At 40.5% G+C, this 12582-nt stretch overlaps 1 protein-coding gene across 1 annotated transcript; it reads left to right on the top strand.

Moving 5' to 3' along the window:
• Nucleotides 1–1351: 1351 nt before the first annotated feature.
• On the top strand, nt 1352–12539 carry gys1 (glycogen synthase 1 (muscle)). The gene is made up of 16 exons (XM_078269555.1): nt 1352–1571; nt 4339–4457; nt 5143–5324; nt 6149–6340; nt 6575–6760; nt 6927–7071; nt 7695–7812; nt 8053–8173; nt 8278–8384; nt 8544–8603; nt 8763–8955; nt 9768–9894; nt 10424–10519; nt 10625–10788; nt 10872–10952; nt 11095–12539. The coding sequence occupies exons 2-16, from the start codon at nt 4340–4342 to the stop codon at nt 11335–11337; spliced, it is 2133 nt and encodes a 710-aa protein (XP_078125681.1). The 5' UTR covers nt 1352–1571; nt 4339; the 3' UTR covers nt 11338–12539.
• Nucleotides 12540–12582: the final 43 nt, after the last annotated feature.

Raw genomic sequence — 12582 nt, forward strand, 5'->3', positions numbered from 1 at the left:
ACATATTAATGTTAAAAAACCTCATAAAGTGAAATTGTCATGCCATGGCACCTTTAAAGTATGCTACTTCAGCAGAACATGTGCCCCTTACCAGTTTTAGAGCTGCAAAGATTAGTTGATTAAATGATTAGTCGATCACCAGATACATAATTGGCATCTAATTTGATGATTGATTTATCATTTAAGTAATTTTTCAAGGAAAAATATTTAATATTTGATAGTTCTAAGTCCTAAAATGTGAGAACTTGCTTCTTTTTTTAGTCATAATGTGATAGTTAATTGTATATCTCTTGCTTTTGGTCAGATAAAACAAGACATTTGATGATATGACTTTGGGCTCTATGCATAGATATAGGTATAGGTACGTATTATATCAAATATATACATTTGTATTGGGTGTAGAGGGTATTTTATTGGCCAAACCACTAATCAATTAATCAATAAAATGATCAGCAGATCAAGAAAAATGTCTTGTCTTGTTCATAGTTTGTAAAGAGGATTTTCTAAAGCTAACCTATCCTATGATCTAGTGTCATGGTTATTCACTTTAAACTCATGATGTCTCAATGATAATAATCCCCAAAAAACGTAAAGAGCAAGGCTTTATAAATGAAAATGTGATACCTAGACGTCAGCGACGATGACCATCCGATCTTTTCATATTTATCAGTGCATTCAATGTGTCTGTAGGCTATTTATCATTGAAAGTTGTTGGTGCTTTCTGTCAACCCATCTAGAAACACATAACACAGTCAGAGTTCAGAGGTCATAATTCAGAGGTCACGCCACACCGCAGACCAACACTTCTGAGCTGGCAGGAGGATAGCATCATGCTCAGTAACACCTCAGCTGTGCAGACCTTTACTGAAATCGGGGTCTGTGATACTGACTCTTATTTTCAGCAGCATTACCAATATACAGTATACCTGTGGTCAGGCCTATCAAGGGTGGAAGTTGGTGGGGTTAGACAGATGGCAGCCAATGGAGTAGGCCTATGTGATATTTCAGAGACATGCAAAGGGATTGGGTGTCTTAATGTCACTGGTCACGTTGCATTCTCAAAACTATATGCACTCATGAACCTTAGAAGACATTATAAATAACTCTCTTGCTCTTCTACCTCCTCATTGGAAAAAAAAAAAAGTTGCCCGGTTTCCCATGACTCCCCCCTTTTGTATGGATGAAAAGATAATTCACCAACCACTGCAACTCCATTTAACCTCTGCTCAGCCAATTGCGTCTCTCAGCTGAGGAAAACGCCCAGTTCCCGTCACGTTGTGTGCAGAGGCAGAGACAAAGATGAGACTGAGGTCCAATGGGAGTAAAGCTCATGAATAATGTGACAGCAGAGACCCCGCATTCACCGACTCAACCTTCTTCCTGCATCGCAGACCACGAGCGCCCTGTCCTTCAATCTGACAGCAAACGCACCAAACCAATGTGAATCGCTGGCATTTAACTAAAGCCGCCGCCCCCTTTTCCTCACTCTCCGTTGGTTTCATTTTTTTCGATTGACTGCGACAGCTGCCAATGTGTTGTTCATCCTCTTGAAATTGGGACGAAACCGAAGGGTGAGTAGACATCTGTATTTTTCATTTCCACATTGAATATAGTTGAATACTTCCTCAACAGACGAGGGCGCGCATCAGGACGCTGTGTCCTTTGCGCGTGTCCGCAGATGCAGTAGATGCACGCCTGATGTCACGTTCGCTCCTCAACTCATGAGAAAACACAGACGATACACACAACAGCATGCAAATTCACCCTCCGGGAGGTCTGCTGTTGGTTTTATGGTGCTGTTTTGTCCTGTAGTCTTTGGACGAGCCGTTGCTACCCGAGGCTGACGTGCAGTGCGTCCTCCATTGCCTGATGTGGGATAGATCTGTAGGCCCTGGGCAGTTCAAATGAAAATATCCTTAAAAGGGTATGCCATTGACAGGGGCATGATGGTGATTAGTGTGAAGTGTCATTCATTCATGAAAGCATCCATAAAGTGATGTCCCAAGCAGGTGACGGTTCCCAAGGAGACCCCAAGGGAATCCCAGGGGGTCCCCTAATATGAGCAGCAATTCAGTTTCAGCACTGTGATATTTACTCCCTGTAAAAGGATTGTGGTTTATTCTGAAGTTTGTTTCTTCCTCTCCTTCCCACTTTTAAAATCAACCTCCACTAAAAAATATGTTTTGCTTATAGTTAGCCTACTTCACGTGGTTGGCTTAGACTAATGTGCAGTTCACATTCAAATTAAAAATATTTGCGTATAGATTCTAGATATTTCAATGAGGATGAAGGAGTAGATGTCATTTGAAGCAATTCTAACAAAGCAATTGACATTATTTTGTTAAAACGCAATAATTCCAAACAACAGAGTATTTTTCTCTATTGGGGATAGGGATGGGGGATATTGAAGTTCTATTTAAGTCGGTCTGATGTGAATTTCTGAGGTACATGCAAATGAAGGAAAGGTTATTTGAAAAGATGTTAGTCATCAATTTGAACCGCACATTTTAATCAGATTGGAGTTCTGGTTCATCTGGGCCTTTATCAGGCTTGGACAGTGACAGATCTATTGTTAATCACTAAACTCTCTTTTGTCCACTGCTCTCAGTAGCAATTCAGCGCAATCACCTGGGAATTTGAGATCAGCTTGTCTGTTGTATACTGTACACACCTATTGATTTTCTGGTAAGAAATTAGCAGTTGAACAGGTGGAAGGGGATTTCCTATCTGTCTATGTGTAACCCAGTATTTGTGCACTGGTTAGTTTTTGTAGTTTACCACGTCTCAACGCAATTTCAAAATTTCATAGTAGCGTATCAACGAGTCAAGTTTCTACTTGATCTGTGCCTTCCTGCATCCTGTTTCACCCCACTCCACCATTTGTTTAGGAGGTTGCACCATTTCTGCAAGCAGAAACTGAACACAAAGTCGTATTTACAGTGCATCTTACACTCAGTCAGCTTGATTTCACTCCTCTGTTAATTATGCCTTTTAGATGTCTCCACTGCTAATAGGCAGACAAATAAACTTTTTCTGTTGCAGTAGGATGCATTGACAGGAGCAGCAGTATGTGATATGCTTGACTGGATGCGTGTGTGTTGTGTAGTTAGAGGGAAGTAGTAGTTAGGCCTGTAACAATTATTACATAATTGTCTAATTGTCCGTTTTGTTTACGTAATCACAGTTTTTTTGTTTAACCACAATTAATTGCTAACATTAGCTAAGGTCGTAAGGAGTATGACTGTTGAGGGTGATTGTTGATTTTGTTTAGATATGCCAAATTGTAATTATATAAGTGATTATTGGTCGGACTGTTGAGCTAAAGCTATGCTAGTTGTTGGCAGTTGACCCTATACACGTTCATAGCAACAAAAATGACAAGGGGGATACAAAAATGTTTTATGATAATAAATAGGCAGTGTTTATTTCATAGGCTGCGTACCTGTGTTATTACATTATCTGGCTCAGATAACAGTGATATATAATCAAAAGATGTATCCTGGAATTACCGTAATTCAAAACTTGAATTTGTTTAAAAAAGTAATAAATAAATAAATATTTTTAAATTAAACTGAAAGAGACAATGATATTGTTAATCGCAATTAGTTCTGAGACAATTAATTGTACAGCAACATTTGGAATTGTTACAGCTCTAGTAGTAGTAGGCAGAAAAAGCCCTTTGACCATCTCAGATAATAGACAGAGCAAATACCATAGACACACAACCCACATACACACACAACCCACACACATATACGTTGGATCCCTATCTATTAATCAATGTACCATTAGTGTTGTGTGTTTGCACAGGGTTTCCTATAGGAACAGCCAAGGTTAAGCTTATTGAGTATATTCCGAAGGCCGAATAGAAATAGAAAAAAAAAACATTAAAAAGGTTTGACTAAAAATTCAATCATCAGAGTTTCACAAGAGAGGATTGTTAACATGGTAAAAGAATTGGGAAAGGTTGTATTTACATCACAGTGGTATAATGTAATAGTGTTATGAAATGGGATGTGTGTTTCATTGATGATGATCTTAGTCATTGCATTTTCAAAAGAATGTGTCATTTACACTTCCAATCCAAAGAAACTTGCATTGATAAACTAGAAAAAATGTAATGCTTCAGTTTCTGTCATCACAGGCAATTGGTTATAACAGCTTATATGATTTCATTTCTTTCGAAAGAAATAAAAACAAAGAACAGGTTTCGATATCAAAACCTTGTTTCTAAGTGTTAATTGCTTACACATCAAACAACTTTTGGTAAATAAGTTCAATAAGTGACAATCATGTAGGTGTTCCCATCTCAGCTGAGTGTGTTCTGTGTTTACCCAGCATGCCGCTGGCTCGCAGCCTCTCTGTCACGTCCCTGTCAGGACTGGAGGAGTGGGACGAGGAGTTCGATTTGGAGGACGCTGTTCTTTTTGAAATTGCATGGGAGGTCGCTAACAAAGGCAAGTGTGTGTGTGTGTGTGTGTGTGTGTGTGTGTGTGTGTGTGTGTGTGTGTGTGTGTGTGTGTGTGTGTGTGTGTGTGTGTGTGTGTGTGTGTGTGTGTGTGTGTGTGTGTGTGTGTGTGTGTGTGTGTGTGTGTCAGATGAGCTTTTTATGTGATTACACTCTGTGTCAGCTGACGTACACATTACAACTTTAATACTGAGTTTGCTGAAGGTAAAACTTCTATGGTGTGGATATATCATGAACAAATGCATGTGAGCACATATTGACAAGTGGTTATTCTAGGTATTTTTGTTTTCTGCTTGCACAAACAATACTGATATAAGCCTTTTTTTCCCCAATAAGAAATCAAAATACTAAATATCAATTTATCAAAGAAATATCAAATATCAAAGAAGCATACAAAATCAGGGATTTTCCTGGCTAAAAACGTGGCACATAATGTTGGAGAATGGCTCATTTATTGTATATAAAGACAGAAAAGGCTTGTCATTTATTCTGTTTTCATGTCCAATCTTGTTTATTCACGTAATCTTCAGGGAAATTCTAGTTGTTAGAGAGACCTATCATGGTAATGTCTCATATATATATATATATATATATATATATATATCTGGTTGAATCACATTATATCCTTCTCTGCTTTGTGTGCGACTTGTGGCATGTTTGCTGCATGTGTGAAGTTGGAGGTATCTACACTGTCCTCCAGACCAAAGCCCGTCTGACCGCAGAGGAATGGGGGGAGAACTATTTCCTGGTGGGTCCCTATGTGGAGAGCAACGTACGCACTCAGGTGGAGCTGATCGAGCCCACCAACCCGGCGCTGAAGAGAACCATTGACAAGATGAACTCCAGTGGGTGCAAGGTAGTACCACACGTACACAGTAAACACATAAGCCTCTGAGTTAAATTTGTAAAATCAAGGACAGTCATTCTTACTACACATAGTTGGAGGGATTATAGAGTGAGATTTGTGAAAACGTGTGGTAGATGTGAACTACACTTGGCTTAATATCATCCTTAGCCCCTGTTTTATATCCGACCCACTCAGTCTCTGCTCACTGGCCACGTATCCAAACCCTGTGACATTTCCTCGCAAAGGTTAGAGGTTGTATCAGTGTCTCTCTGTCTCTCTCTCAAAAACACACTCCAGAAATAGATGACTGTCAGTGTGTGTGCGTGATACTTTTAAAACTTTGTGCTGTGTCACTCTGGGAGTGCTGTGGAATTATGGGTCAAGGCTAGGAGAGGGGCTTTTTTAAAGGTACAGTGCATCCTTTTTCAACGAAGCCTATCTGGTTTACCTTGAATCACACAATGCACTAGTTTCTTAAAAGATATTTATGTCCTGTATTATTACATTAAATTATGTCCTGCATTCCATTTTAGTTTTTAGTTTACTTGAAGCTTGAGGTGACATATTTGCCCGACAAACTTCATCAAGGTTATTCTTGAATGGTGTGGTCAGTCACATGTAAAGTGCTTTTAGATTAGAGACCGAAGAACTGAACCATTTACATACAAAAAACATGGTGAAGGTAAATATAATAATAAGAGTTGCTGTTACAGCTGCGGATCTTTATTCTTCCTATGATTTGCGTGGTTTATTTGGTATGGCGGATGGTGGATGGCATAAAGAATTAAAGTAATTTTTTACCTCGTTCACCCTTTTCTCCATTTTCCCTGCAGGTCTACTTTGGGCGGTGGCTTATCGAGGGCAGTCCCTATGTTATTCTGATTGATGTCGCTTTCACCGCCTGGTCTCTGGACAGCTGGAAGAGCGAGTTGTGGGATCTTTGTGACATTGGCGTGCCGTGGTTCGACCGCGAGGCCAACGATGCCGTGCTGTTTGGCTTCCTGACCGCCTGGCTTCTGGGAGAGGTCAGCAGCAAGAAAACCGTCAAGTGACAAGAATTTCTATAAACATTAAATGTTTTACCTATGTTGTGTCGAAAGAAGAAGTTGAATACTGCATGTTTAAGTGCTGAAAGAAGATCAGTTATCTCTTGAAAAGTCTGAAATTGTCTTATTATTAATATCCAAATAATCTGAAGGTTTGAAATATATGTATGTGCTGTACTGTACATATAAACCCTGTTTTTTCCCGTATTGCAGTTCGCAGCCCAGAGTGAGCAACCTTCACACATCGTGGCCCATTTCCATGAGTGGTTGGCCGGCCTGGGCCTGGTGTTATGTAGACAGAGACAGTTGTCCATCGCAACCATCTTCACCACTCACGCCACACTGCTGGGACGATACCTGTGTGCTGGAAATGTGGACTTCTATAACAAACTTGCAGAGGTACGTGTGTGTACATTTTATTGCAGGAATGTAATTAAACAAATGCAAAACAATAGAAATAGGCCATTGACTTTGATTTTTCTGTAGGTAAATTAGAAATGAATACATAATCAGACAGTTCAACAAGAAATGTACTCATTGCACTCTTTCTCCTGTGTCTTTTTAGTTCAACGTGGATAAGGAAGCAGGCGATAGACAGATCTACCACCGCTACTGTTTGGAGCGGGCAGCTGCTCACTGTGCCCATGTCTTCACCACTGTGTCACAGATCACAGCCATTGAGGCAGAGTTTCTGCTCAAGAGGAAACCAGGTGTGTGATATTCAGAAACGTCCTATCCTCATTTGTCACTGCCTGGGCAAGCAGGTCTTACGGTACGGGGATATGATGTATTTCTTCCTGCTTTCTTAGTGAATGTTTCAATGTATCATCATTTTAATTAAAGCTTTAGTGCATAACTTTTTTTATATTAATGAATGTCCATTACATTCAAGCCATTGTCAAATGAGTTGCTGCAAAGCTAATTAAGACTATCAGCTCCACAAAACTCTCTCTGTATTTCTCAGTATGACTATATTCAGAAACTGGCGACTTTTGCACGCAGAAAATTGAGAAAAAGATAATTACCTCTTCTGAAGAGTCCATTGTGATTTCTTAATCCTCCATATCCTCCTTGGCTACTAGCAACTGCATGGCCGAGGGGTGGGAGCCCTTAATAGTGGGAGGGGTGCGCGATCACAGGAGGCTTGTGTCATGCGGACACGCTGAAAGTTTTTTTGTCATTACTTAGAATTACTCATGGGGGCAGCAGAAACTACGCACTATAGCTTTAACACAGTTAGCTACCTAGCTAATTAGATACTTTACTAAAAGTTGACAGATTTCTCTATCTCTATGTTGCATTTAATGCCCCTAATCTCTCCAATCACACACAGACATTGTTACTCCCAATGGGCTCAATGTGAAGAAGTTCTCAGCCGTGCATGAGTTTCAAAACCTCCACGCCCAGAGCAAGAATCGCATTCAGGAGTTCGTCAGGGGACACTTCTACGGGTCAGACACCCCACAACACACATTGCAACATTCACAGCAGAGTCAGAACTTTAAGAAGTGTTGTGTGAGAGTTTTTTGCTGGTTACTTTTCATCAAATGAATTGTTATAAGAAAGAGATTAATCACATTCTGAAGAATATAGTACTTGCTATGCTATTAAAGAGAGGGGGGGAGGAAACATTGTAAGTGCTACACTCATCCAGCTCTTGTGACAGATTTTGGTTTATGTTTGACCATCAGGCACCTTGACTTCAACCTAGACAAGTGTTTGTTCCTCTTCATTGCTGGAAGGTATGAGTTCTCCAACAAAGGAGCCGACATCTTTTTGGAAGCTTTGGCCAGACTCAACTATCTACTGAGGGTAAGTGTGTGTTCGTGTGTTTGTGTGTTCGTCTGTGTGTTTGTGTGTCTGTGTGTAGAAGGACGAAGGTAAATCTTTTTGGTAAAATGGTCTGCCTGTTGCAGGTCAATCACAGTGATGTGACCGTCATTGCATTCTTCATCATGCCGGCTCGGACTAACAACTTCAATGTGGAGACCTTGAAGGGCCAAGCAGTCAGGAAACAGCTCTGGTGAGGTTTATGTTATGTTAAACAAGGAGATGAAGTATCTTACTAAAAGTGTACATTGACTTCAAGTGTATATACTTGATTCCAACTTGAAAAAGTGTAGTAGTGTTGTGTGTAGTTGTTTCACTTCCCTTGTATTCTCTTTGTTTTTGTCACTTACAGGGACACTGCTCAGACTGTGAAGGAACGTTTCGGAAAGAAACTTTATGAGTCACTACTAGTGTAAGTTGACCACTTCCAGTCTACTTAATGAAACCTGTAAGATGTGGAATAACCTGTTTTAAAGTATGAGATATGGTTGAGTTTATTCATGCTAATACATATTGTATTGTAGTCATTTTACAATTTTCCTTTGAATCTAAAACACGCTTTTTTCATCAGTGGGCAGCTGCCAGATGTGTCGAAAATAATGGACAAAGAGGATTTCACCTTAATGAAGCGTGCCATTTTTGCAACTCAGAGACAATGCCAGCCTCCAGTCTGCACCCATAACATGCTGGAGGACAGCAACGACCCCATCCTTACCTCAGTTCGCCGTATTGGCCTTTTCAACAGCTCTGCTGACCGTGTCAAGGTAAGGTCAGCTGTCAGTAGTCCATAAATGGCATAGGCCACAAAGAAGATGTCTTCTCACCTTTTTACGTGTTGTTACGTCAGGGTGTAGACAAGTTCACATATATACAGTCCACTAAGTTTAACATGTGGTTGTTGTTTTTTTGAAGGAACCCAAACGTTAAAGGGGCGCTATGCAGTTTTTCGCTTTTTGCTCACAGGTTCTCTATAGAGTTCCCCCTACAGCTTCAGAATAGATATTTGGCAGCTCCTATGTCTACTTGTGTCTGACTCCTCGCTCGGTCAGTCTGCCGTTTCCTCTTTCTCTGTTCCTCCGACAATGCATTCCTAGTTTTCTGCTTCTTTTTTGCCGGCTCAGCCATGACGATAGTGTGAAAAACTCCATCGCTACCTTGTTAGCTGGTTCCTGAATGGGCGTATGTGTGCAGTGCCGTGAAGCAATTTGTTAAATCGCGAGACCTGATATCACGCGATACTTCATGACGCTGAAGCTGGCTGCTCGCCGGCCGAAAGTTGCAAGGGTGGTTTATAAGTCAAAAAGTCATATAACCATTCCAATGACTCCGAAGCTGTTCAGTTAAGGTTAATTAAGCTAAAAAAAACTGCATAGTTCCCCTTTAACTAATACATAATGCATTCAATGTATAGGTGGGCAGAAACTGTTGGTACATCACCATTTCAGGAGTGCACATGATTCAAATTTCTGCAGTGATTTATAATTTCACATTGTGACTTTTTAGAGTGTCATGTGGCCAAGAATATCAGTTTGTATTATAGTAAATACTGACACAGAATGGCTTCTCCTTCCTTTAGATTATCTTTCATCCAGAGTTCCTTTCGTCCACCTCTCCTCTACTTCCAATGGATTATGAGGAGTTTGTAAGAGGCTGCCACCTTGGCGTCTTCCCCTCTTACTACGAGCCTTGGGGCTACACACCAGGTACGTTCTCATGTATGCTGACAAGGTGTATTTATGTATGCAGGTGTAGAGTCTTTTATCAACTCCTACATTAGGCCAATACGGTGGGATCAGGGGAGAACTTGCTTGGACGCGTGTTCTGCGTGCCAATAATCAATGTCCACAATTTCTTCACATTTCGGTGCTGTGACCCATTTATTTTCCTTAACGGCCTGCTCACCGTCGCACAAGCATTACAGTCCATTTAATTTCATTTCTGGATTAGTTCCATTTATTTTCCTTATCAAACAAATGAAAGACACGTCAACCTGACACGGTGAAAAGCTGTATGCTTTCCCCAATTTTCACACACCTGTGTACCTGTGGCTGATTATCTTTATGCCTTCCCAAAGGCAATGCTCCACCCAGTGCTCAACCATAAAACTGCATATTAATTAGCATAACCAACATGGTAGCGTATATAAACAAAATGGGGAAAGTGGTGTAATGGCTCCAACAGCAGGTATATTGTATAATATTAAGAGGGCCTTGCTGTTTCTGTTACCATCAGCTGAGTGCACAGTCATGGGAATTCCATCCATCTCAACTAACCTGTCAGGCTTTGGCTGTTTCATGGAGGAACACATAGCAGACCCCTCAGCGTATGGTGCGTATCTCATACTTCCTCTGTTAAATTCTCAAAGTTTGTCTTTTAAAAGATACGCAGTGATAACTGTTGCTTTCTATGACATCATGCTGTTTCTTTTTGCAGGCATTTACATCCTGGACCGGCGGTATCGGGGGGTGGATGAGTCGTGTAACCAGCTCACGTCCTTCCTGTTTCAGTTTTGTAAGCAGAGCCGGCGCCAGCGGATCATCCAGAGGAACCGTACTGAGCGTCTGAGCGACCTCTTGGACTGGAAATACCTCGGCAGGGTGAGATACCAAATCCCAAGGACTCCTTTTGTGTATAACTTCAAGATGAACTAATATTAATTCTTGTTTGTTTGCTGGACTAGTATTATATATCTGCCCGTCATATGGCTCTGGCTAAAGCCTTCCCCGACACCTACATGTATGAACTTCAGGAGCCCACCTCAGTAAGTTAACATGTCTGTTAGGATGGGAGATGTACTGTGTTGTCACTATTCATTGTTATTTTATTTTATTCATGCATTCATCAAGGTGAAATCTTTACACTTCAACCCACTGGTTCTGATGCCTTTTGGTTCTCGTCCTCAGACCTCTGGTTTCCGTTACCCCCGACCAGCCTCTGTTCCACCGTCTCCATCTCTGTCCCGCCACTCCTCCCCCCACCACAGCGAGGCTGAGGACAACGATGAAGAAGAACGCTATGATGAAGATCTAGAGGCAGAAAAGGACCGGGTAAACATCCGCCAGCCCTACACCCTGCCATTCAAAAACAAGTCTTCTGCTGTACATGGGGCTAATGGAAACGGCGATGGCAACGGCGAGAAAGACTGAGACAGACACACACATATACATACAGTACATGCTAAACCTCACTAGTGAAAGTTTATCGCCAATTGTTAAAGTGATCCATGTACTTTATAAATGAGTGCATTTGTGTGAATGGGAGTGATAAATGTAATAATGGCTTGTTGTGAAAAATTGCATCACTGTCTGTGTCTTCCCAACCTGTTCGTACCTCAGATTTTGAGAAATATTTGTGAGTTTGATATGTTTTGGTATTGTTTCAGTTACACCAGCAGTGCAACCAGTGGTTTGCTTTGTGGAGTAAATGCAGCAGCTAGAAAGGGCTAAACAGCTCAACATGGGAAACAAATCAGGATTGCTGGATTTTGTAGTGTACTATCACTGGATAACATACTGTAGGTCTGAAGCATTGGAAAAAATAATAGAGGATTATTTTGAGTCTCTGGAGGGGTTTTTATACTTAAATTCAAACGTGGGTCAGAGCAGGGAAAATAGCATAACCATCCTTTTTACCAGACTCATTCAGTCATCTTTAAACATTCAAAACTGTTTTTCTGGTTTAAAGAAATGCTCATATAAAGACAGTTGCTGTGAATATCCACAAAGAACACCTGTTCTTTTTACTTGTGTTTGGCTTAAAAGTGTGATGGTGATGATGATGATGATGATGATGATGATGATGATGATGATACAGTACTTCAAACCCCACTGTCCACCTTATAGCATTGTAGCACATAGCATTCCTTTCTTTCAAATGCCTTGTTTACTACAAAACTTGAAGAAAGGAGAATGGGGAAAGAAAATGTACAACACACACATGCATCAGAAAACAAAAAAAAAGCTGATTCTCATTTTGAGAAGAGTGTTGCGTGTGTTTTCATTTTCTTTCTGCACCTTATTGTATTACAGTCTTTCAGTGACGATCACCAACACAACCTTGCACTCCTGCCTGTGTGTGTGCTTGTGTGAATTATTTCTGGGTTTGCCTGTTATTTGTTAAGGGAATAGAGGTGAGACAGACAGCAAAAAAGGGAACAGGTGAAGGACATAGAGAGATGGCTGGGAAAGAGCTAGACTTGACTTTTTGTCCTTAACAGAAGATGGAAATGATTTTACCAGGCATATGCTCACACTGCCTGTAAGAGTTTTATCATTTGTACAATCTTGCACCAGATTAACTAATAAAGTATTAAAAAAAAAATATATATATATATATATATGTACCTACAGTATAAGTGTTTTACAAATGATAACTGGCTCTTCTTTGTATGC

The sequence above is a fragment of the Sander vitreus genome, chromosome 15 (genome assembly GCF_031162955.1).
Source record: "Sander vitreus isolate 19-12246 chromosome 15, sanVit1, whole genome shotgun sequence".
In the NCBI taxonomy this organism is placed as follows: domain Eukaryota; kingdom Metazoa; phylum Chordata; class Actinopteri; order Perciformes; family Percidae; genus Sander; species Sander vitreus.

What these genes read in the sequence shown, in the direction of transcription:
- gys1 (XM_078269555.1), top strand. Translation starts at nt 4,340, where the DNA reads ATGCCGCTGGCTCGCAGCCTCTCTGTCACGTCCCTGTCAGGACTGGAG. An exon ending in ATGGGAGGTCGCTAACAAAG is followed by an intron (nt 4,458 to 5,142) that starts GCAAGTGTGTGT and finishes GCATGTGTGAAG; the next exon opens with TTGGAGGTATCTACACTGTC. An exon ending in AACTTCAGGAGCCCACCTCA is followed by an intron (nt 10,953 to 11,094) that starts GTAAGTTAACAT and finishes TCTCGTCCTCAG; the next exon opens with ACCTCTGGTTTCCGTTACCC.